Here is a 24904-nt window from a genome sequence, read left to right as displayed (position 1 = left end):
GAGATCTCTTCTTCCACCTCTGCTGCCAGGACTTATTTAGTATTCATAAAATCATTCATGAGTCGAAAAAGCTGCTGGGTTTTTAGTTGAAACATGAAATTTCGGACTCTCCAGACCTGCTGAAAAGAGACCAGTGAGTGGAAACAACCAACCGACTAGGCCAAAAAAAAGGTGTTAACGTATTGATGGAAGTATTTCTGAGCTCGTCTGATTGGCTATCCAGGTTTTGCACCCCTTTCAAAAACAGCTACCCTGCAGACTGTCCTTCCTCCAGGTGGAGAAGGTGTGCGGATCCCAGGCAGCCGGTCCCACGATGCCTCGTGTTAATCGCACCACCTTGCGTGTCCCGACGTCCGTCAGCCCCGCCCCACCGGTGACATCGGAGACGTCTTTTGTGACATCATCCCCAGCGGGTTCGTCCGCCTCTCGGCGCAGGCAGCAGCAATCCCGAAGGTGCGTCGTGTAGGTGTGATGCTTTAGTTCAGGTCAGAGGTGGGACTGTCTGGGACAGGAAGTCTCTAGTCAGGAAAGGCTGACTGGATGTTTTCACGGTGATGCTGCGGAATCGTCTGCTCAGCGCGTCTCTTATTTATCCCACCAGGTCGTTTCTACTTAAAGATTCTAGAGGAGAGAAGAATCGAAGCCTGAAAAAACTCTCGAGGTATATTTCATTTCATTTCCCGACTAATGAGAATTTCCCAGAAGGGAACTGGACCAGTGTAAACCCTAAACTGACCCCGAACTCGAATAAACCCAATCATTCTTTTCTCTCTCTCTCTCTCTCTCTCTCAGGGAGTTTGAGGGCTCTATCCAGCGCTACCAGTGGTTTTTCTCGGAGCTGCCAGAGATGCTGTGTGAAAGCGAGATGGAGGTGGAGCAGCACACATGCTGGAGCGGCCAAGACGTGGTAGAGAGGTACGTGTTGCAGCGCATCAGTCGCTTTATTCACCAAGCACAGGGCAGAGCCGAGGCTCTGACAGAAAATGTGAAGACTCAGGAAAGCCAGACGTCCGTGAAGATGTTTTAAGACGTGAGGAACAAACCTTCAGCTGGTCTGCAGAGAATCATTACATTGTTACGCTTCATAGGAGGGAATAGAAAAACAAGGTTCACCATTAAAACTGTGCTTTGACTGTGTTCATAATAGAATGCATATCTTTATTCTTGTGGTAGAGTTCATCATCTGTCTTCACCTTTAAGTCCCCACCTCTCAGTCTGATTGTAATAATGATGTAATCATATGTTATGTTTATTTATGTGTTTTTGTGTTGCTGGTTTAGAATGTGTGTATTCTAAAGCGCCCATGAGTGGCTTGAAACATAAATATGATTATTATTAGCAGAAGCATTCCTGTGTGTGTGCGTGTGTGTGTGTGTGTGTATGTGTGTGTGTGTGTTTGGGGGGAAGGGGGGTTGTGAAGGTTAGAGAGTTCGTTTTCTGAGTCTTTCTCATGGTGATTACATTGGCAGCTTCAACTGGTAACAAGACAAATGGGCACACACACACACACTGACACACACACTGACACACGCACACACACACTGACACACACGCACACACACACTGACATGCACACATTCACAGCTGTGCACACAAATGCACGCTAAAATACACACCGCGTATGGGATGATTGCGCTCATCTGACATCTCACTACACTGGCCTCTCAACACAAACACACGCATGAGCATGCTTCTGTCACACACACGCACACACACACACACACACGCACACGCACGCACACACACACACACACACACACACACACACACACACACACACGGCAAGTTCTATCAATCTCAGGAGGCAACCAGTTGCTGCCATGAGGTTTTCCCTTTATGGTCTATCAGTCATATTACAAGGACATCCCACATAAACACACACACGCACGCACGCACGCACACACGCACGCACACACACACACACACACACGCACGCACACACACACAGTGCTGAATTAAGATTAACAAGTTAAGAATACAATGAATGTATTTAAAGAAGCGAGCACTTCTTAGAAGTCACTCAGGTGTGATGAATTTTATGTTGGATCAAAGATTGATTTGACGCATATTTGACCACAAACCAGGTGCGAAGAAGGGATGCAGTTAGGAAACGATGTGTGTTTGGATTAAACTGAAATGCATAGTTTTTCTCAACCATCCATCCATTCATTCATTCATTTGTTCAGCCGTCCATTCATCTCTCCTTCTTCATTTTCAGACTGCCCTCTGACCCAGTTCACGTCTGTGTTGGGGAGCGTACGAGAAATTATAGCAGAATATGTTAGTGTTGAGCCTCTTGACCGTTGAAGGATTGAGTGAAAGAGTTCAAATCCCTCATGCTTCGATTTAAAAAAAAAAAATACAGGAGCGAAAAACAACCTGTAGTTAAATTCTCAGAAGACGACGCAATAAAATCTGTTATTAGCTATGGATTATTATTGATACCTGTGCTTGAATCTCCAGTAAATTACAGCTAAATACCTTTTAATGCATGCATTTTGCGGGGAGACAATGACTTTTTTTTTTTTAAACGTGGCCTATTTGAGCTGTCGTTTCTTTTTGTCTCCAGAAGAGGGCAGCATCTTAACGTCACACTAGATAAACCATAAATAAGGCCTCCACGCCCGCTGCACCTAACCTTAGGGATTCATTCAAAAACTTTTTTGTGGTAATGCTGTCAAAACGCACAGAAAAATAATCGTCTGCAGGAAGTGGAGATGAATGGATGAGACTTTGAACGTCGCCCATCACTACCACACCTGTTACAGGTGCCTCAGGTGTGTGTCTATGTGTGTGTGTGTGTGTGTGTGTGTCATCCTAACTAAATGGTTCCACAGGATTGCAATTGAGGCTTTGACCTTTTTCTTATTTCACTTCCTCTATCAGATCAGATCTTTATCTCAGGTAATTTCATGTATTTATTTTTAAACGTTTGCTGCCGGGGATGAGAAAGTCAAAGCGCGTGTTACCGTGCACAACCGCACGGTAACGGGGCAACGACAGAGCGGCTTTGTCATTACGGCGCCGGTTGATTTATGTCCCTCGTTCTCCGGCTCTCATTAAGTGTCACTCACGGTCGCACCTCGCTGTGTCGTCGTCCCTTCTGAAATATTACCACCTGCTGTCAGACAGACAGAGAATCCCCACAGCCTCTCCAGCCTATAGCTCATTCCCAACACGTTCAGCCGGGGTATTGGACACGAGGAAACGCTCTAGATGTGCCGTTGATACAGAGGCTTCGTCTCCGATTGAACACAAAGTGCTGAGATTTATCACTGAAACTGATGGAGAGCCGTTACATTTGTCAAACCGTAACACAGATCCTGTTGGGTTTGTTTTTTTGTATCTTCAACCTTTGCTCAGAATACTTATCAGCCCGACCATATGTCACTGCTTTCACGCCGAATTGATGATGGTGCATTTGTGAGTCCAGCAAACAACAGTGAGCATTCAGTGCATTAAAGCACAGCTGATCTGTATTTACTCCTTTGTGTTTATTGCATTTTTGTTAATTCCTTAAAACAGGAGGTCCTGATCTGCTTGTGTTAGCGTGGGACCCCTCCTGGGTTCTCAAGCTAATTAAATGTACTTCTTCTTTTCCTTTGGGCTTCTCCCTTCAGGGGTCGCCACAGCGAATCAGTTGTCTCCATCTAACCCTGTCTTCTGCATCCTCTTCTCTCACATCAACTACCTTCATGTCCTCTTTCACTAAATCCATAAACCTCCTCTTTGGTCTTCCTCTAGGTCTCCTGCTTGGCAGTTCAAAACTCAGCATCCTTCTACCAATATATCCACTATCTCTCCTCTGGACATGTCCAAACCATCTCAGTCTGGCCTCTCTGACTTTATCTCCAAAACCTCTAACATGTGCTGTCCCTCTGATGTACTCATTCCTGATCCTATCCATCCTGGTCACTCCCAGAGAGAACCTCAGCATCTTCATCTCTGCTACCTCCACCTCTGTCTCCTGTCTTTTCCTCAGGGACACTGTCTCTAGACCAAACAACATCGCTGGTCTCACCACAGTTTTGTACACCTTTCCTTTCATTTTAGCTGAAACTCTTCTATCACACATCACACCTGACACTTTCCTCCAACCGTTCCATCCTGCCTGGACACGCTTCTTCACCTCTTTTCCACACTCTCCATTGCTCTGGACTGTTGACCCTAGGTACTTAAAATCCTCCACCTTCTTGATCTCTTCTCCCTGTAGCCTCACTCTTCCACTTGGGTCCCCCTCATTCACACACATGTACTCTGTCTTACTGCGGCTAACCTTCATTCCTCTCCTTTCCAGGACAAACCTCCACCTCTCTAGCTTCTCCTCCACCTGTTCCCTGCTCTCACTACAGATCACAATGTCATCTGCAAACATCATAGTCCATGGAGATTCCTGTCTAACCTCGTCTGTCAGCCTGTCCATCACCATAGCAACAAGAAGGGGCTCAGAGCTGATCCCTGATGCAGTCCCACCTCCACCTTGAACTCCTCTGTCACACCTACAGCACACCTCACCACTGTCTTACAGTCCTCATACATGTCCTGCACCGCTCTAACATACTTCTCTGCCACTCCAGACTTCCTCATACAATACCACAGTTCCTCTCTGGGCAGCCTGTCATCAGCTTTCTCCAGACCACTAATTAAATACAACAATGAATGAATGGAGTAAATGGAAAGGCAATGGAGTAAAAATGAAAACAAAACCGTCCCTTAGCCTTGATAAATCTGACGGTTGTCAAGTCTGAAGTGAGAATAATTCTTTCAGCCTTCAGGTGTTTTGTTGCTGCAGAGTCAGAACATCTCTAACTCATCGACGCGTTCATCCAGCTCTCTTCACTGTTGTTGTGCTTCCGGCTCTTCTAAATGATCGCCAGCTGATGGATCTTTTCCTTCCCTCCTTTGCACCAGTCATTAAAGAGCATCTTCTATTAATAATTCATCTTCTGATTGCATTTAGCTCAGTCAAAGTCACTGAAATCACCCAATAGGATTGTTTGCATTTGCTGACCCCGATAATGATCCACCCGTTTCTACCTGTGGCTGATCCTGGGATTGCTAATCAATAACTGCTGAAGGCATTCCTTCCTCATCCATGTTAATATGAGTTGGGAATGATTTAGACGATAGGAATGTTTGTGTGTGTGTGTGTGTGTGTGTGCGCACAATCTTATCAAAGCCTTGCATCATGACTTAAATCATGTTATGCAAAACTGTAATTGTGCTCAGCCGACCTTATAGACGCTGGATGCAGGTCATTAGAACATTTTGGATGTGTGATGTTGATGACGGAAAAAAAAAAAATCCTTCCCAGAGTCTAAGGAATCATGGGATTTCCTGCGGGAGAGCAGTTTGTGGTTTTTAATTGAGTATTTGTTTTCATCCTTCTTAGTTCCATTCCTCTTTCCTTTCACATTCTTCCCTCGCTTGGATTTCAAGCATCAATCGGGAAAATAAGTTTCACTTTCATATGCATCCCAGTATCCTGTTGGGAATCCTAATGTGTTATCAATGTGTGGGTACGCGTAGCGTCACGGACTGTTAGCCAGCAGAAGCACATTTAGAGTCTATTTATCCACCGTTCTGTCAGAGGGAGTTGATAGGAAGGAATCTGATCTGTTGCTGTTCGATTTTGCATCTTTTGTAATGACATCAGTTTCCATGGCGACATGGTAAGAAATGTCCCTTTTGCTGAAGCTCTAATACAAAAGAGAAATCTGCTTCATCTCATGGAATTAAAATATCAGAGTGACATTTATGTACTCCTGGCTGACAATTATATAACCAATAAATAGATGATCTGTTATTGATCTAAAGAAGTACAGCATTTACAGTCTCACGCATGATCAGTTCTTGATATTGATCACGAGGGGTGTGCATTTATTTGTCATTGCTTGAAAAGTAAAACATTTTGCATTCAGGATTCTGCAGGTCTGCAGGTTTCCTCCAGAGCGCCTTAAGATCGATGGATTTGAGAAAAGGCGTTAACGACCGACCCGCTATTAACCTCCTGACTGACTAATTATAGACTGAGTAAAGAAGCGAGGTGGACTTTCCCATCATGAATCAGAACCTGTGCAACAAGCAGCTCCTACCGCAGGACAAATACGTTGAGCCATAAATCCAAACCCTCCTGTGTGCACAGGTCTCATCTGTTGCTTTCGTCCTATAGCGCTAGTTAATCATTGACATACGACGGCGTCCTTTTTGTCCTTACCTTATTTTGTATTGGCAGCAGAAACTCCAGAACCGTAACAAAGCTTTTCTTTTTTTTCTCTTTCTATCGATTGTATTCATCATAGTTGTGTCTTTAGAGCGATCCGTTGCATATTCAATAAAATCTGGCAGACAAACCAGCTGGAGTGTTAACCTACCCAGGATGCTAACAGAACCGAGCTGCCTTCGGTTCGTGGTTTACCTAACTTTGACGTGTCACGCAGAAAACATGCATGAGAACGATCTGTGAGAATAACAGGCGGGGATGGAACCGCTGCTGAGATCTGATCCCAGACCAGCGAGGTTTGGCGCGGCTCCTGCGGTCAGCACACCCTCTCCCGGCATCTGTCATGTCATTTTTATTTTGACATCCACAATCCGCTTCCCTTGTTGCCACACTGAACAGTGTTTTCTTGCGGTTGCCGATTGCATCCCCTTTGCAGAGTTGGTTTGGAACTGAAATGAGTCATGACCAGCTGCAGCGTCGCCACGCATACATCATGATGGGATACTTGCTCATACAACGGGCTCCCAGCAGTCCTGTCCCTGGGATCAGGATGGGTGGAGTCGAGTCGTCACGGATGATTCATCTCACCTGGTCCTGGGCTAGGATTGCCAATCCGTCTCTCCCCTCCTGTTGTGTTCAGTTTGCCTCTAGTTGCGTAAAATAAGCTTATATTTCATTTTAAACTCATCTCATCTCCAGTCATTGGTCATTTTAATCCTAATCTTTAATTCTACGCTGATCTAACGGGTTCAGTGAGGTACTTCTTCTGTTTCTATACATATCTGCAGAAAAATAGCCCTTGTAGGTGGGTAAAGTGGAGGAAACCTTTAAGAGGAAGCAGAGAGAAGATGGTAGACACGACACATTGACATATGGTAACAGGCAAAAAGCAAAAATACTTTAGGGGGAAATATCTCTTGTATCTGGAGCAGCCATCTTTCTAATGTGAGGGGGAAAAAACTTGTTATGGAAGCTAAACACATTCCCTGCTGGGAATCTGGTCCCGATGAGTTTTTAAATTGATAAAATTCAAACACGTTGCCAAAATTTCAGTTTACATATTTACACGACTCAGTAAAAGTCAAGATTTTAAATGATTTATTCTGCTGTGTTGGGATGGTTATTGTGTGCAAGCAAGTTAAATTTTACCTTTTATGGTTTTACTTGTGTGTTTTGCATCTTGACGATCAGTCTGAAGTCGTGTTTGTGTGTCTCTCTGTGTGTGTGTGTGTGTGTGTGTGTGTGTGTGTGTGTGTGTGTGTGTGTGCATGAAGTGAATTATTACACCTTACCTGAACACGCTAGCATGGTGACTTTGAGAAAACTAGGGCAGGAGAGCAACACACACACACACACACACCTACAAATCTAGGACAGAACGTACTTTGTTTCACTTCTCCTGTTTTTCTGTAGTTATGCAGGTCGTTTGGTTGGCAGCACTTTAAAAGCCCAGAGGGAGAACCCGGAGATGATTGTACGCAATACCGATCCTGTCCTGAAGGGGGCGAAGCTGAGGCTGGAGCAGCTAACACAGGTAGCTTTGAACACTTCAAATAAAAATCACTTGAGGCCATCCCAGAGTTTAAAACACATTCGTCTGGGAACACGCTACTCTGAATGTACGTAACCGTGACAAATTTTACACTGTCGCCATTTATTCATGAATGATGGGGACGTTTCTGCTACCTGCTGACCCTCCCCTGATGACACAGAAGCATTTTCTATTTCAAATTAATTTTACAACGTATGTTAATAGTCTTATTTAAAGTTTTTGCATCAGGTTGCGGTATTCTTTAGTCCACTCTTAGTGTTTGTGGGGAAACATCAACTGAAGATGGTGATTTCTCCTCACAAAGCCATTCACTCGATGAAGGTCCTGGCGTCCAAAACATCACGAACAAAATGCGATTCTGTGTTCAACTACGAGCGGGAATTTGTTCCAGCAGCTCCGTGGTTTCATCAGCCCGTCAGGCGAGGTGAGGCGGCTCGGTGATCGTCTTCCTTCTCTGACAAGCCCGACTCCTTCAAGACGAGGAAAACGCAAGCGGGCCGGACGAGAGATGAGATTCAGTAATAAAATAAGATGTACCGTCCCGCTGTCACATGCATCACGAAGTGAACGAGAGGACGCCAACACAGTTACTGTCTGCGGCGTGATTAAAGCACGAGCTATAAATAATTAAAAAAAAAAAGCGCAACATCCCCGACGGGACGGCGTGCCCAATCCCAAGGTCGGGGGCGGGGAATCGTCGTTTGTCAAGACAAAACCGGATGAATAAAACTTAAGCGGTGTTTTTGGCGGTTATGTAATATTCATGGATTATCATGGGGACGTGGGAGGGGGGTGGGGTGGGGGGTCACGCCCGGGTTCATTTTTTTTTTTTCTGTTTTTGCTGCCGTTAGCCGTTTCTGCGCTCCGTCTAATTTTGACTGCGAATCCATTAATCATGTTGCATTTACATGGCGGAAATGCCGAGTCAGCACCCCCACCCCCACCCCCCACCCCTTTTCCCAGTGAAATACAAACAACTCAACTCATCGCCAGCCGTGTAATCATTTATGTTTGGGATCTACTTTCTCAGCCTATTAATTCCACGCAGCTCGGGCACGTCTTGCTCGTCTATTATTTAACGAAGAATTTATGCATCATCTAAACACACACACACACACACACACACACACACACACGTAGGAGTTGTGAGACGGGCCCGTTAGATTGATGGAGGCGAATGCTAACGGGCTACAACAAGGAACCCTCAAATGTAATGCAGCTCATCTGCAATACAAAAAAAATGTTTAAATTCCTGAATCTGACCTCCTATTAAAATGGGAGAATGCTCATTTGTGGGCTCAGACTAGTACCTGTGTGTTTTTTGTTTTCCTCTGTACAACTGAAGAGTCACCTTTGCAAATGAGGGACACAGGGCTTCTGCTTCTTTAACGCTCTCTGCCTTTTTTCTCCGCCGGGGTGAAGCCATTTATCTCAGGCCCACACATTAATGCGCGCTGTGTATTAATAATTATTCATGCCTGTCGTGTGTGCCATTAACACACTTACACAACTAGGAAGAGAGGAGGAGCAAAATATAATTGAGGACAAAGAAGCCTCCTTAGAATTTTAATTATTTCATCAGCCGTGTCTTCCTTCCCTCTTCTTCTTCTTTTTTTTAAAATCTTTTGGTGTCCTATTTTTGTGTTTGGTGTTAATTAGACCTTTTGCAGCACTAGACTGTGTCTTGCACAGGGTTGCCCTCTAATGGGATTCAATTAGTGTAGCCACTCGGTTATCCTCGTAATTAAAATTTGTAAGTACATCCTCATCCAATCGGGATGGGTCCCGTCACGGCTGCCCCAGGGTAAGGAAAGGGCGGCGATCCCACCGTTCCATCTGCACACATTCATTTTTTTTCTGAAGTTACAAATTACGATGTCATCTTTAGAAGTCGGGGGGAATAAAAGCCTCTATCTTTCTCGATGGAACCCAGGAAAGCTTTTGAAACTGGAATTTAATTCAGGATTAACCTCCAGTTTGAGCCGAGACATTATGTCAACACAAAGACTGAAAATTTTTTAATACAACTGATCTGCTTCAGTCTGAAAGGTGAAATCCCATTAAGTTTTTTTTAACTTGCTGATTAAAAGAAGTTCGGTAGAGTATATACTTAAAGATTAAAGATCTTTATTTGTCATTCTATAGATGATGCAATGAAATTACAAGGTCAGATGGAGAGTGGTCTATTCATCAACTGCACAATCAAATTTGCTGAATCTTAGAGGAATGGTGCAGCATGGGCCAACAAGAATCCCTTTACACACTTATCATGGGTCATGAGTGGGAATGGAGGCTTTTACTGAGGGGGAAAAAAAAAAAAAAAAGTCCTGGTGGGAACATCAGCGCGGCTCCTTTTCTATCCACCCTCGGCTCATTTGCAGTCTGGTGACAAGATGTTGAATCACCAGGCAGTGCCGAGCCTGTCTCCACGTCCCACCGGACTTGCTTTCATATAATAACCTTGGTTCCCCTTGGTTCCTCAGCCGACCCACACCCACTGCGCTGTGACAGCCGGGCGTCCCACCGAGGGACACGCATCCTTCAACGCTGCCGGATCATATCACCGAATTCTAGTTGATGGGAAATATTTAGAAATAGCTTGAAATATTCAAAACATGAAGCCGCAGCTTAGCTTAAAGTCTGGTGTTCATAAAGGCAGGTGGTTCTATTCACTCGTGTGGATCTACTTCTGTACCTGTCCAGGGTCACATTGAAGACAAATGTATAGAATTTGCCCACACAGTGTGCAAAACCAACGTATATATCATATAAATGTTATCTTCGGGGGGGGGGGGTAAAATAAAATGCCAACACAGGATGTTTTGTTTGCTCCATAAAAACTGTTGCTCGTTTGGTTTATCTCCGCTTTCAGCTGGATTTCATAGATCACCCACCTCGACTCTTTGCAAACACACATTCATCACACCGCAAACCGATTACAAGGTCTTGTCGCTGCAAATGTGTGAAAATCCTACTTTTAATCTTTTGTACAAAAAAAAAAAAAAAAAAAGTTTATTCTGCGTTTTACTCTAAATGAAATTCTACAAACAATATTTGCCTTAATGGAGGTTTTATGTAATTTTTCCTCTCAGGAAGGGGTTGAAGGGGTGGGTTGGCAGTTATGTAACAGCTCCAGCTATGACTTAACTGAGCAGCAGAACAGAGTATGGATTCACACCGAGGCAGCATGACCTCAATTACCCTTTAGCTTGCTCCTTGACCCGTGAGCTTGTGTTTGTGTATTGTTGTTGTTGAGAATGTTTTTATGACCATTTCGTGCCTTCAGACAGGAAAATATATATATATATATTTTTTTATCTTGTAATATAATAGCTTTAATTTCATTACTGTCAAGTGTTACATATATTTTAAGTGTTTTTTTTTAGGTCTTTAGTCCAATGATTATTTCTTGAAAATGAAATTCCAATTTTCTTCCAAATTTGGCTGACAATCAACCTTTTTTTTTGTGTGTATTGTTTGACCCTTTGTGTGTCTTATATTAAGGAGTTGTTAGTAGAGCTCGGATGGGTGAGCAAAACCAGAGTGAGGATGGAAGAAGAGGAGGGAGGGAGTGCACAGACGGAAAGCGGCAGCGGGGACGAATGCGATGATGAAGACGGCTGTGAATCGTCTGGGGAGGAAGATAGTGAGTCAGATACACACACACACACACACACACACACACACACATACACACACACACACACCGTTTGTTGGCACAGTGAAAGTTTTAAGATGCTGCCAGCAGGGAAACACCCAGGGAGAGAGACAGGGATGGTACCGAGGGATGGGTTCAGCTCTCTTCCCCCTCTCCTTTCTCTCTTTTCACTCTTTCTCTCTCCTCCCTCCTCTCCATCCCCCCCCCCCCCCCCCATCTCTTTCTGCTGTGCTCAGCAGTTTATTTCCTGGGATAAAGGATGCTCTATCCACCAGGTCACCCTAAAAACAGGAACGGAAACACAAATAGCAATTATTCATTCATCAGTTATTAATCATGGTTATTCTTCGTGGTTTACATAAATAAATGGGTGTCGCAGGGAGGGGTTTTGCCCCCGAGGTGCCTGGAAGCATTTGGTTAAAACTGATCATTATTTGAGTTGCTGGGTGCTGCTGTAGGTTGCCAGTTTTATAAGAAATAAATGAATCTGTGTAGCGTAGAGGTTTGTTAAGAATAAAATGTAACCTGTAAATATTTTAAAAGCTCAGGTGTTTGTATTTGAAGAACAATTAAAAAATAATTTATCCAAAAAAAAAGCTAACTAGCTAAGACTTTTTTATTTTAAACAATGAGGTCATCGTTGTGCTTACAGATATCAGAAAATTTAAACAGCTAAATTTAGATTTTTAAAAAAAATTCAGTTTAGCTTAATTTTTTTTAAAATGTATAATCATGGATCATATTTATTCTTAATTTCAAATTCATTTATACCTCAACAAAACTGTTTATATAAATCAACAATAGCCCAGCCCCCCCAGCCCAAAATCGTTAATATAAACCTATAAAGCCCCGCCTCCGAGAAATGTTACACCTGTAGCCACGCCCAGCTGTGATGTCACTGTATGTTTACACATCTGGTGTAAACCTGTTCATCCCTACAGCATGATGAGGAAAAAAAGGGTGGATGTCAGCCCCCCCACCCCAGTAAACATACAGTGTTATTGTGTTTATGGATGATGTCATGGTTCTAACAATGAAGCATGAAGGACAAACTGTCTGGCGGGGCTGGAACTCCCCCTTTAAAGCGTTATTGCTTTTATCTTTAGCTGGAAAAACACATACGTTGATTAATGGGTCAACAAAAGAGGCCACATTTATGGTGATGGAACTTTCCATGACACAAGTGGTTTTGAAACTGGAGTTTCTGTGGTTGCACTGGTTGTGACCCAGACCCTTTATTTCCAGGTCAAACCATTAAACAGTTTTTTTTTGTTTTTTTTCTTGTGGTTTTTATTTTGTCGGAGGGATTTTTTCAGACGTTTTTGTTTGGTTGCTCTTGTTTCATGGGTTTGAACATCATGATGTCAGAAGCCAAGGATCTTTCCTCTGCGTCATGGAGACTTGTGACCCGTGAGGTCAGTGATGTCACTGTGGCGTGAGATGTTCGCCTCCAGGGCAGGTTGTCAGGTAGTCAAAGGTCAGGGTTACATTAATTACCCCATGCTGTCCCAGCCATTACTGTCGTCAGGACTGCGTATCCCTGGAGGGATGTAAAAGTGTAGCTGTAATCCTTTATGATGTTAGACGACAGGTCAGTGGCTCCTAACAGTAGGATGAAAGAACAGGAGCTTTTTGTGTCTCTATACTAAACTACAGTAATCCCACGTTACTCGCGGTTAATGCGTTCCAGGACTACCCAGGGAAAACAAAATTCGCAATATGGCGAAGAACAATTTATTAGTTATGGTAATTTAAACGTTTTACGAACCTTCCTCATACTGATATTAAACCACCATATATCTGTATTTTCCCACACTCTTATAGACTGTTTAAAGCACTTATGTATTAAAGAAAAGTTGCAGGAGCAACTGTGAGATGGAACGCATTGGCACACACGGATGCTGTCAGCCAATAGCATACACGTACGGTATCACGTGACTATTAAAAATCTGCGATGTAGTGAAGCCGTGCATCTTGAACCACGAATAAGCGAGGGATTACTGTATATCTAAATTAAATTTCACTCGAAATAAGCTGTCAGTCAGTTTGTCCATTCAGGGCTACTGTAGGAAATTGTTTCCCTCGGTGGCCAAAACGGCTCATTTAAATATATTGAAAGCGACTTGTTGTTGTTTTAAGGCCATTATATCCTGATTAGAATAGAGTTTTAACAATAGACAAATAAAGATTATATTAATCAATGAATTTAAAAGTGGATCCAGAGTTTTAGGTATGTGTGAACCTCTTATCGGGTCTTTTAATCGTAATTTTTCTAAATAATAAACAGCAGAAGATGATTTAAGAAGACCAAACATGTGGACATTCATGCCCTCCCGCTTGGTGAATAAACCAGTAGATTTAGATGTGCCATAGATTGAACCATAGATTCACTATGTGAAGATACAATCATACAAAATATCACTCAATGTTAACTTATAAGTTTTACTTGGACTAGAATGCATTTTAACTTTGACTTGGACAACACCATTGGTATGCCATAGTTTAATTTTTTTTTAAAATTCGATAATATGATTTTTCATTTCAATTTAAAAAGGCATATAAAATAGCAAGCAAGGTGAATACACATTTACATGCATCGCTGGTTATTCCTGCCTTTCATAGAGATCAAAAGTCTTAAGACTACAAAAAAGTATTGATAATATCTTTCATTTACCTTCTGATCGGTCTGTCACCACTCCTCCCCCCTCTCAGCATTCACCATTTGTTGTTCAATTAGAATTTTAACGCAAACTCTACTATAAAACAGTCTATTCTCATTTTCTTTCAATCGATCGTCCTCGCCTTGTCGTACACCAATTCGCGGGTTTAGCTTATAAAAAAAGAATCTTTTTGTTTTTCATTGGACGAGAGGAGGTCATGACCCTAGTGCATATTTAATGATCGGGAGCGTTCGGGTCACTTCGGCTATATCCGTCGGCACGCTTCGGCTGAATTCCGTCGGCATGCGGAAATAGCGGCGCTAGCGAGCGAAAAAGTATTACCTTTCAGCCTTTTTTCCGTAAAAATAAGAACGCCACTGTGGCTACACAGTCTAAAAACCTTGTAGCCAATGCGGAATTTACTTCGCCTATGGCAAAGTGGCAAATGCCTAGCACAAGCCCAGAATAAGTTAAGAAAGGGGAATTTTCTGCATGTCTCCTCACTGGATTGCATCTTTATGAATATAGAGAAGCCTCAGAGGCGCTCAAGGTGAGAGAATGATTCACACCTTGGGTTCGTTTCTCAAAATATTTCAGCCTCATTCTTAACTGACTGCTAAAATCAGTAGTTTGCTATTAATATAGAACAAAGTGAGGCTTGTCTTGTTCTTTGGTCTATTAAGTATGAATTATTAACATGTGGGGCTAATTAAAAGCATAGAAACAAAACTGTTTGCTTAAGGATGCTCGCATTCCCGTGCAATATGTGTACGATTTAAGCGCGATTGTGCGCTGGCTGCACATCTGTTCCAACAACATCTTTGTGCACAATCCAATATGTTCTATGGGTGGCCCAGTTCTCCGTCTGACTGACAGAAACAGATCCAGTCGCCACGCCGCCTCGCTTACACCCCTTTGTTCTCTCGAAACGCTCGCACGATTGAGCCGAAAGTGCTCTCCTTTCCCTTCTGCGAGCTTCAGGTGCGAACAGGTTCTCGGATAAAGTGAGGAAAATGTTCTTCCTGTCTTATAATTAAGCCCCTTGACAGTTGGTCTTTGTTTAATACTAAAGAGAGACGAGAGAATCGGAGGGTGAGAGGCGGAACGGTGTCTGCCGGGGAGCTGAAATCATACCTCGAAACTTCAGCACGTGTTTTATTTATGTGGGCCGCACACCGGTGAGAAGTTATTTCAGTCACGCTGAGAGAGTACACAGGCTATTATTATTTGATTTAAACGCATTTACAGGAGACTCGCTTGGCAAACACTGTTCGCAGATCAAACGCAGAGAATGAAAAGCAGACGCCTCGACTGAAAGCAGAGAGCTTAACGCAGCGCTGTTTGCGACTCACTCCAAAGAGCTTTAAGTCAACTGTGAACTCCTGCAAAAAAGACTTGATACTATAATTGTTCTTATATTGAAGTCATTGATATTTGTACGTACAAAAGAGCATGCTGTGTTAAATGTGCTGCATATGAATAAAAACCAGTGGTGTACACATAGTACAAAAAAGGGACATGCTAAAGCCTCGCCATCAGTTCATTATGATCATCTTTCTTCAGGTTGTGTTACTGCAGAGTACTGTTTTTCCGATGCTATTCTTCTTTCTTCCTTTAGTCATTTCTCATCCTCCCCTCCTGTTCAAATCAGAGAGATTAAACCGATTGATTTTTTTTTTTTTCTCCTCAAACCAGCTCCATCTCTTCTCTTTCACCTGCTTTTTCTCCGATCTCTCCGTCCTCCCCGGACGCGTTTTGGTCCTACAATGTCAATAATGTAAATGTAATCACAGCTTCTCTTCTGGATACTTTCCCCTGACTTGAATTTGAAGATGCTCACAACATCCCTGTTTGCTCTGATTCCCTTTAAATCAGGTGACTTACAGCGTGGCACTTTTTTTCCCCTTCTTATTGGATCACTTCATCGTTTTTCCAGGAATTCTTCACATCCATACCAAGATGTGTGTGTAAGGGAATGTATAAATGTGTCCTCACTAGGGCCACTCAATCCCTGTAACCATGGTTACCAGGTGGCCTATTGTCCCATGGGTGTTTGTTTGAGGCTAGGAAGGAGAGATAAAGTGAGGACGAGATGGACTTGAAAGAGGTGTGGCCGATTTCATGTCATCTTTCTTGCACGAGTAATTTCTTTTTCCCCCATAAACCTCATAAATCTTGTAAAGCTGGTTTAATTTACTGTTAAATTCAGCATCGGTATCCAACAGATACACAGTAGGATGTTCTGCTTGCTATTTAGCATTGTGCTTCCATCCTATCGGCCTCCCCCACTGCCTTCCCTTGGGTCAGATTCACAAACCTCTTAGAAGCTACTTTATCTTAAAGGGAAAGGCCGGCGTCCTCCAATACTTGTAAATATTGCCCTCCTGCCCGAGGACGGTTTGATCTGCATTTGTAAGAATCTATGTAAAGGGAGCCAGCATGAACAATAAAAAGTCTGGCGAGGCTCCTAATATGCATCCGTGACTATAAAAGTTCCCCGGGCGAGCTTTTCCCCTCAGATGGATCGACGCTATAAAACCAAACTGCTCTCCTTTTTACACACGCGTGTGCTGGAAAGCCTTCTCGGTATGATTCAACAGATTTACTCTGGAAATGCAGACTGAAGCATTCTGTTCCCACCTTTTATTTATTTTTTTGTTGTGTCGTCAGCAGTCTGCGCTCACCTAGCGACTGTCTGCTCAGATTTAAACCTGCAGCTAATGAGGGCGATCTGTCAGTAAATACATCCCACGTCTGTAATGGACTGAAGATGCACCATCGATACGTGATATTAATTATGTGTGCATATTTTCCATATGTAGGAGAATCAGTGAGTCAGCATTTCATGTAGAGGCGACAGGAAGTGAGCGGAAGGGGAGATCAAGAAGGGAGGAGAGAGAGATAGGGGAGAGATACAGGATGGTAGGGGGGTAACAGTGGGTGCTTGCTTTATTTGTGTGTGTGTGTTCAGCATGGGGTAATGGTTAATAAGCAGTACAGCTAAAATGACAAGTCCTGGGGGTAGAATATACAGCTCATTAAAGAATTACACATTCGCTTTGCTCTCTGTGTCTCCTCTGGTTCAAAGCAACTTCAGGTCTGTTCAAAACGCTGCAGCAGAGATAAAAAAGAAAGGAAGCGCTGCACCACGCCACGCATCAAACATCCACAACGTCCATCAGCCGATCCGTTGGGGTCTTTTCTGCTTTCCTTTCCGTCTCCGCACCAGAGCGAGTTTGCTTTTTCTGATCGGACATCATCTTTTTTTGCGAGCCTTCCTCTCTGCAGGGACGTTCTGCCCGTGGGTGACCTTTCAGGAGGAAGCCGCTGTCAGGCTTTTTCCTATCATCAGATTCTATTCCTTGTGCATTCAAATGCCACACACACACACACACACACACACTAACACACACACAGACAACACCCCGCTGACCTGTGTTGATGTACAGCCATCAACCTGCCACATTTATCCTTTCATCCACCTCCAATCACCGCCGCTCCCTCGCCGCCGCCGTCTGCAGCTCATTTCTTTTTCCTGCGTGCTTCTTCCAAAGGGTTTATGATTTCCACCAGAGGCCACGTTTAACCTCAGCCAGCCTGACCTTGGGAAGATGCTGCGCTGCAAGTGAAAGCGTTGGCAGCTGGCGGTGTTATCGTATGAAAACAGCCATGACCCGTTTCGTTCGTCTGAACAGGACTTTTAAGGATATGAAACTTTTATTGTGGATAAGAGAAGCAAGTGATGAAAAGTAGGTCATCTGTCCAGACTGTTGTCCATTATTAATAAAGTTCTTTAATAAATTACATGGGTTTTTTTTTTAACATTATTCAGCTGATTATTACAATATTTAAACCTGGTATGCTAAATTACTTTATAGCTCGCTTAAAAACAGTTTTTTCGCTGCAGTTTTTAGTCATTCTAGTATTTATAGGGGTTTCAGTCAGCTGTCTGAATGGGTTGACAAAGGATTGAGTAAATTCTTGGTCCCCAGATGATGGATCCTCATCATGTGACGCTCCCTTTGTGATAACTGACAGTTCTTTAATGGATTGTTACTCAGTCCTTTGAAATAGCAAAATATATTAATAGCAATACATTGAAAGGGGGAAGCATTATGTATGTCTCAGATCAGTGTTGGTTCTACATCAGAATGCAGATGTTAGCTGACGATCGCTCTTGCTGTTAAAAACAAAATGTTGCTCTTCTTTTAACATTCAGTAAATTTCCTGTCTTCCGATGACATCCCTGTCCTGTCCGCCAGGCGGTTTTAGTCAAATGTAATAATGTACGTTCTTTTTCTGTAAATTTAACATTGCAAAGCCATTATTTTAAGTGCTTTATATAACTAGCTTTAAGATCTCCTCCTCCCCTTTTAGATCCTTCTTTCTTTCCTTCTTTCTGTTTAGGTCATTTCATAATTTGAGTCTGATAAGTACTTGCCGAAGGTATAATCCACTGATGCCATGCTCTTCCTGGTGTGTGTGTGTGTGTGTGTTTCCTCCCTTGGGACCTGAGACTGAAGTAATGAAATGCTCATTACTGATTCAGCTAGAAATGCTAGGGATACATTTACACACACACCAACCCACACACACACAGACTCTTTTCAAGGTCAACTCCGATTGTATGTCTCAGTGTGTGTGTGTGTGTGTGTGTGTGTGTGTGTGCATAAGAGACTCAATGAATGTCTGTTGTGTGCACACAAATCGAGGCGCAACACGATTGGACATAATTGGTGTGTGTATTGACAGCTCTGTACAAAACACCGCTGGCATCTGATATGAGATGCAATCATTAACACACTCATACAAACACACTCACATGCACTGTCAGTTTTTACTCATCAAATCCTGTTTACCTGTCATCAGTCCAACACAGCATCCATACGGACGGACACACACACAGGCACACACACACACACATTCACAGCTGACACACATACCATATATTGGACTCAAGCACCCCCAAATACTTGAACTACTCATAAAGGCAAGACTTGACAGCACAAGTGCTCCTTATCAGCGTTTAAAGCATTAAAACACATTGATTTAATTGTTTTCCTGACAGTTACCCCCCCCCCTCTCCCATCAAAGCGTAGCTAACATGTTTGTCTGACACACACATTGTGTGTGTGTGTGGACACACCCATGCTGTCTGCTGTGATTAGGAAGATGCTGCGTTGTCAGTTGGGTTTTGTTTCCGATGACACTGTGGGAATGAAAAGGGAAGGAGCCGAACAGAGTCTTGCTGGGGAAGGAGGAAGGATTGGGGTGGGATGGGGGTTTCTGGTTTCTCATGAATGGATGTTGTGGGAAGCAGGGATGCTAAAGTCTGCAGATTCCAATGGATTAAGGGACACATGCATGGTTTTTAGATGGAATGTCCTTTCAAAGGGTTTTTGCTTTCATCATTCATTATTGGAATAATCACACGTTTAGTTTTGGCATGGGGATTATGTGCAGGGCCACAGATTGTGAGACTGAATGTTGTAATATCTTTCATTCTGGTTTGTTTCCACTCATACTTATGTACACCCCTGCATTATTAGGACATATTGGTTGGTCTGCTTTCTGTCTTAGTTTGAATATTAACACTAGGCCTTCAGGATGATGTTATATGTGTGTGATTTTAACAGGCAGTCTGTTCTGGGGTCACCACTGCAGCTCTGATTCATGGCTCGGCGCCACCCGTTGGGGACTCCTGCCGTCACCCCGGGGGCGTTCGCTTGAGTCAATTCAATTTTGAGCATTTTTATATTTTTCACTTCTGAATTACACATCAATGATGAATATGGACATTTTCACTTGCTCTCTTTTTCAGCCGGTACAAAACACACTTTCCATTGTGGTCCTTGTAAACCTTTAATTTAATTCCTCTCCAGATTGAACCTCAGTCTGGAACTGCCATGTCCTGGTTTCTGTTATCCATCACCGTCAAGATCCTTCAAATGTCACCCCTGCATTCCTACTATCATACACACACACACACACACCCTCATTATTCATAGCAGGAAAGGTTAAACTACGTCATAGGTAGGACAAGTGACATCATTAATCGTGTGTGTGTGGGTGTGTATTACAAGCCAATCTGACACAATATGGATCGTTGCTAAGAGACCAACATACCAGAGGCAGTGCAGTGAGAGACCTCGTGTGCCATCTGATTCAGAACCAACACTGTGAGTGACTACAGAAGCAAACAGGTGATGGAGCATCAAATGGGAAAATCCAGACAACTGAAGCGGAATTCATCAACTTTTCGTTCATTCCCATAAATCAGGGCCTTTAAACTCAATGTCACCGAGGGCCACATCAGCATAATGGGTGTCCTCAAAGGGCCACATGTAACATAAGTGTAACCACTCCTTAATGTTACGTAACTCTGAATTTATTACTCATTCAAGTTACAAACATTACAGTTTGTAACTGTCCATCAATCAAGGATCAAACGATCCAAACAAATTAAGAAAAATAACATCAAACACAAGTTAGGACATTAACTTTGGTCAGAATGTTTTTGTTTGTATTAAAATGGGCTTGATTACTGCATTGTGGGAAATGTAGTTTTTGTAGTGTTTTTTTGTTTTTTGTTTACGCGTCTTGTTTCTGCATGTTCACAGGTGTGTGTGTGTGTGTGTGTGTGTGTTCCTGTGTCATGAGATGTAATATTTGTGTGAGTGTGTTAACAAACACCTCGTTCCTCAGAGAATGAAAGAAGCTCTTTGTCTATTGTGCTGAAGGACAATGTGTATTCCAAGAGTCGGCATTGAATGTCTACCCAAGGAGGCGCGTGTGTGTGTGTGTGTGTGTGTGTGTGTGTGTTTGTGTGTGTGTGTGTGTGTGTGTGTCAGGATGGAGCACGTTGTGTAATTTCTGATGGCACAGGTGAGTATGTGAATTTCTCTGCCTGCCTTGTGTGTGTGTGTGTGTGTGTGTGTGTGTGTGTGTGTGTGCGCGTGCGTGCGCGCAATTAGCTGGCGGCACAGTCTGTCTCCCCTGTCCTAATCCATTCATTTACCTGAGTTCCTCCCATGAGAGGCCTGGATTACTGCCAACACACACACACACACACACACACACACACACACACACACACACACAGACACACACACACACCCCTCCACTTCCTTGTTTATGAAGGCTCAGCTGGCGAAGTTTGGCCATATGCACTTGAAAAGGAGCAATATCTCCCGTGTGTGTGTGTGTGTGTGTGTGTGTGTGTGTGAGGGTGGGTGTCACATAAATCTTTTGGATCAGCCATTAAGTGATGTGAGATTAACTGTCATGAGACTAAAAGCAGATGTAGAGATGATCCAGACGTCTGGCCTCAGACTGCTTATTGATTTATTTCTTGATGGAGATGTTTTGATCCACTTTTCAAAAAGTCTTGGCAAAAACCCAGAACTTGATTGGGTTCCTTCAGCTGTTCAGGTACAGGAACGTCCTGCAATTGACAGCTTTTTCCTTGGAGCATCGGATGAATGAAATATTGCGTTCCCAGTGTTCAACAGTATCATGTCACGTAACGCATGCTTCATTTTTGGATGACGGATCTTTATCTGTTGTGCGTTCATGAATCAAGGAAGTGAATGAAAACCAACAAGAAGAAAATGGTAAAAAGAGCTTGTTTGTCCTGGTTCGAAGAATAAAATAGTCGAAGTAGGTGTAAAAATGATTGATAGTAAAATGTAAAAGTACAGTTCAACCTCCACCAAGGCGGCTCAGTTTCTCTGTTATGTCATGGCACCTGAAGGCGACAGTCCCATGATGCTTTGACCCTCATAATATGACTTCATGTCTGTGGAAACCTACCGCGGAATTAAAGAACGCCTCATTTCGACTGGACGAGGAACGGTTAATGAGAAAAATACATGTAAGACATTGATTTCAGGATCTAGTCCTAATTAAACGTATTGAGAATATTTGATAATCTTTTGAGTGCTGTGTGATCTTATAGTTCATAACTTTATTCTAACCAATAAATTTGTATTTTTAGATTAACAGTGAGAAAATAATTATATTTGGAACATTGTTGTTGTTTCTCATGTTGTCTTGTACTTTTCTCAGATGACACATCCAGCGGTCGAAGTCCGGTGACAAAGAACGTGGCGCCGCCTCCTCCTCCTCGTCGCCTCGTCCCTCCTCCTCATCCATCAGCGACACAAGTAGGTCATGCCTTCTCCTCCTTTCACATCCCTTTCCTTCCTCCCTGTGCTCCTCCAATGTATTCCTGGGTAACGTTGGAATCTCGCCTTCTCAACCAGGTGACTGTTCGGGGCTCGGCCCAAACTCTGTCCGCCCGACCTTTGACCCTGGCGACGCTGCTGCTCCTGCTGATGTTATCGGGAGAACGCCGCTGATGACTGACGCAGACCCTGAGAGCTAATCTGTTAGCTTCTGTGTTGAGGTTGACTATGTGGAGGTTCTGTAAGTGCAGGTCAGCCCCTCTGATTATTTTCCGATGGGGGGGTACAGTATGCATTTGTATGTTACCTATACTGACCTCTGCGTTTGTTTTTTACTTGTATTTAACTCTTGATAGGATAGAATGCGCAGCACTACTGAGTTTATTTTGAAGAGCAATGTATATACAAATATATTATATATTTATATAAAGAATTTCTATAACAGTGGCTTGATGTGTAAATAGAGATTAATATAGAACAGAGCAGACTGACTTGGACATAAAGGGACGTTGGAACATTAAGATCCATGACAGCTTAAGTTCAGCCACTTGTAAGGAAATATGAGTATTGAAGAAACGTCAGCATGGAGAAGCTTTCTCGATAGACGAAGCAACCAATTATACGACATTCAACCTTTTTCAAATCTACTATAATGAAGAATTTGGCCTATAAGCATGTGCAGACATGCTCTTTGGTGTCTGTAGCTGTTATGAAAGACTTTTAACTGTCAAAATTTCCTCAAACTTTTAATTCCTCTGGTGAGATCTTTCTCCGTTTGCTTCTTTTTTTATACATCTCGGTGGTTTTAGTCCTGCCAAGTTGATTTCTTCTTAAAATACATGGCGTGAAAATGTTATAAAGCAAAACGGTGTATTTATTTGGAGCGTCTCAACAAATAACTCTTTCAAAATAAGAGTTTCTTGGATTATAAATGCCACCTAGTATATGAAAGACTAGGATGCAACCTCTTGTTTACTGAATCTCAACGCTGAACTTTAAAGGCTGGACGGTCTCCAAATGTTTTAACTTTAATATATAGGTATGACTTTTCTTTTAATTGTATTTTCAGTTTTTCCCCTCCATATTGTGGATTGATGAGAGTACGAAGGAGCTCAGGTCCAAACGTTTAAATTAAATATCATTAGAATTATCCCCATGTAGAATTCTAAACACCCAGATTATACTGGAGAATACTGCAGAAGAACACCGCGTGCATTCCTGTCAGTGGAATCTTTGAATTCCTACATAAATCTCTGCTTTCGTCGTGAAGGAATGCGACTGACAGATGAGACAACTTCCAGCTGAAGAGCGTCCTGGCTGCGAGCCCAAATCCCGTCAGCTGGTGGGATGCTTTCACAAAGTAGTATGTCAGACAAATAATGCTATTATTTAATCGCTATTTAAACATTGGGCCCAAACCCAAAAAAGGTGACACTATGATTCAAGCCAACCCCTCAATTTTTTTTTTTTCCAGCTGTTGCTAGGTGACCTACTCCAACAAAAAACCAACAAATGTTGATGCGCAAACGGATAAGTGGATGTATAGAATAGATGTTGTGTTTCATTATTCTCCAATAATGCTAGGATGGGCTTTTGATGATAATTTAAAATGTAAAAATATATATTTTCATATATTGTATGTGCTTATAAACCTGTTGTAACACAAACTAATGAACAATTTCAGTTCTCTTGGGTAATAATTCAGGTGAAAACCACGAGCTGTCCATCTGTTTTTCCCTCACCTTCATCTGTAAACTGCAAACGGTGATTTTTTTTTGTCGATCTTGATGTTGATTCACAAATAAGAGAAACATCTTATAAAGAATGATGGAAGCATTTTGTTCCCTGTTCTTGTGCTATGTTGTCTTTTTTATGTAAAATCAACACATTTCATTTTATTTCTTCCACCAATTGTTTCCCCTTCATTTGTCAAACGGCTGGACATCAGTTCGATCATGTTCTACCTTCGCCTGACTCCCTGAACTCGTCTCAGTCTGGCGTGAAGAGGTTGAACTGACCTTTATGGAACAAGCTGAGGATGAACAGAAAATACAGTCGTACGGTTTCTCTCACTACTGTTGGAAAAGCATTGTAGGTTTTTAATAAACTAAAAATCTGTGTCAAATGTTTGATTCTGTGTCCTTTTAGAATGTGCAGCAACTTTAATGTCAGATTAATGTTAGACCCAAGAGGTGAATAGCAAATATAATGTATTAACGTTCTATTTACGCAACTCCTTCAATTAGAGTTGAGCTGTCATTTTTTCCGAGCATGATCACACTGCAAATGAATATTTTTGTGTAAATTTCTGCCATCCATCCTAACATAAAATAAAGTTTTCATTCAGAAACTCAAACAGGTTGTTTTTATTTAATGGAATATTTCCCCATCAGAGCATCCACCATATCTGAGCTGCTGCAATGGGATTAAACAGGAATCTGAAGCTGTCACAGCTTTCTGTCTGCCTGTACAGTATATAGTATATATTGATGGGAATGCAGCTGCAGCTCTTTTGGCTTCCGGCCTTCTGGGAGATTACTGTGATTGGATTGGCATGGTCAGGAATTTGGCACAGATTCTTCAATTGGCATAGGAAGGTGCCAGGGGATGATGGGAAATAAAGAC

General features: G+C 42.6%; 1 protein-coding gene across 2 annotated transcripts in view; it reads left to right on the top strand.

Moving 5' to 3' along the window:
- Positions 1–24598, top strand: part of LOC137599082 (glypican-5-like) — a 31780-nt gene extending 7182 nt beyond the window's left edge. Inside the window, exons 5-12 of one of the 2 annotated variants that reach the window (XR_011036748.1) lie at positions 275–453; positions 602–661; positions 793–915; positions 7637–7757; positions 11280–11421; positions 22161–22258; positions 22358–22530; positions 24228–24598. Coding sequence is in view for 1 of the 2 variants with exons in the window: in XM_068319760.1 (XP_068175861.1) it covers positions 275–453; positions 602–661; positions 793–915; positions 7637–7757; positions 11280–11421; positions 22161–22258; positions 22358–22453 (819 nt within the window). In the remaining variant the exon portion in view is untranslated. Of the gene's footprint in view, positions 1–274; positions 454–601; positions 662–792; positions 916–7636; positions 7758–11279; positions 11422–22160; positions 22259–22357 lie in introns of both variants that reach the window. The other variant, XM_068319760.1, reaches the window with a different exon arrangement.
- Positions 24599–24904: the final 306 nt, after the last annotated feature.

This window comes from Antennarius striatus, chromosome 7 (genome assembly GCF_040054535.1).
Source record: "Antennarius striatus isolate MH-2024 chromosome 7, ASM4005453v1, whole genome shotgun sequence".
Lineage (NCBI taxonomy): Eukaryota > Metazoa > Chordata > Actinopteri > Lophiiformes > Antennariidae > Antennarius > Antennarius striatus.
Note: the sequence above shows the minus strand (reverse complement) of the source record. Positions and strands in the feature narration are given on the sequence as shown.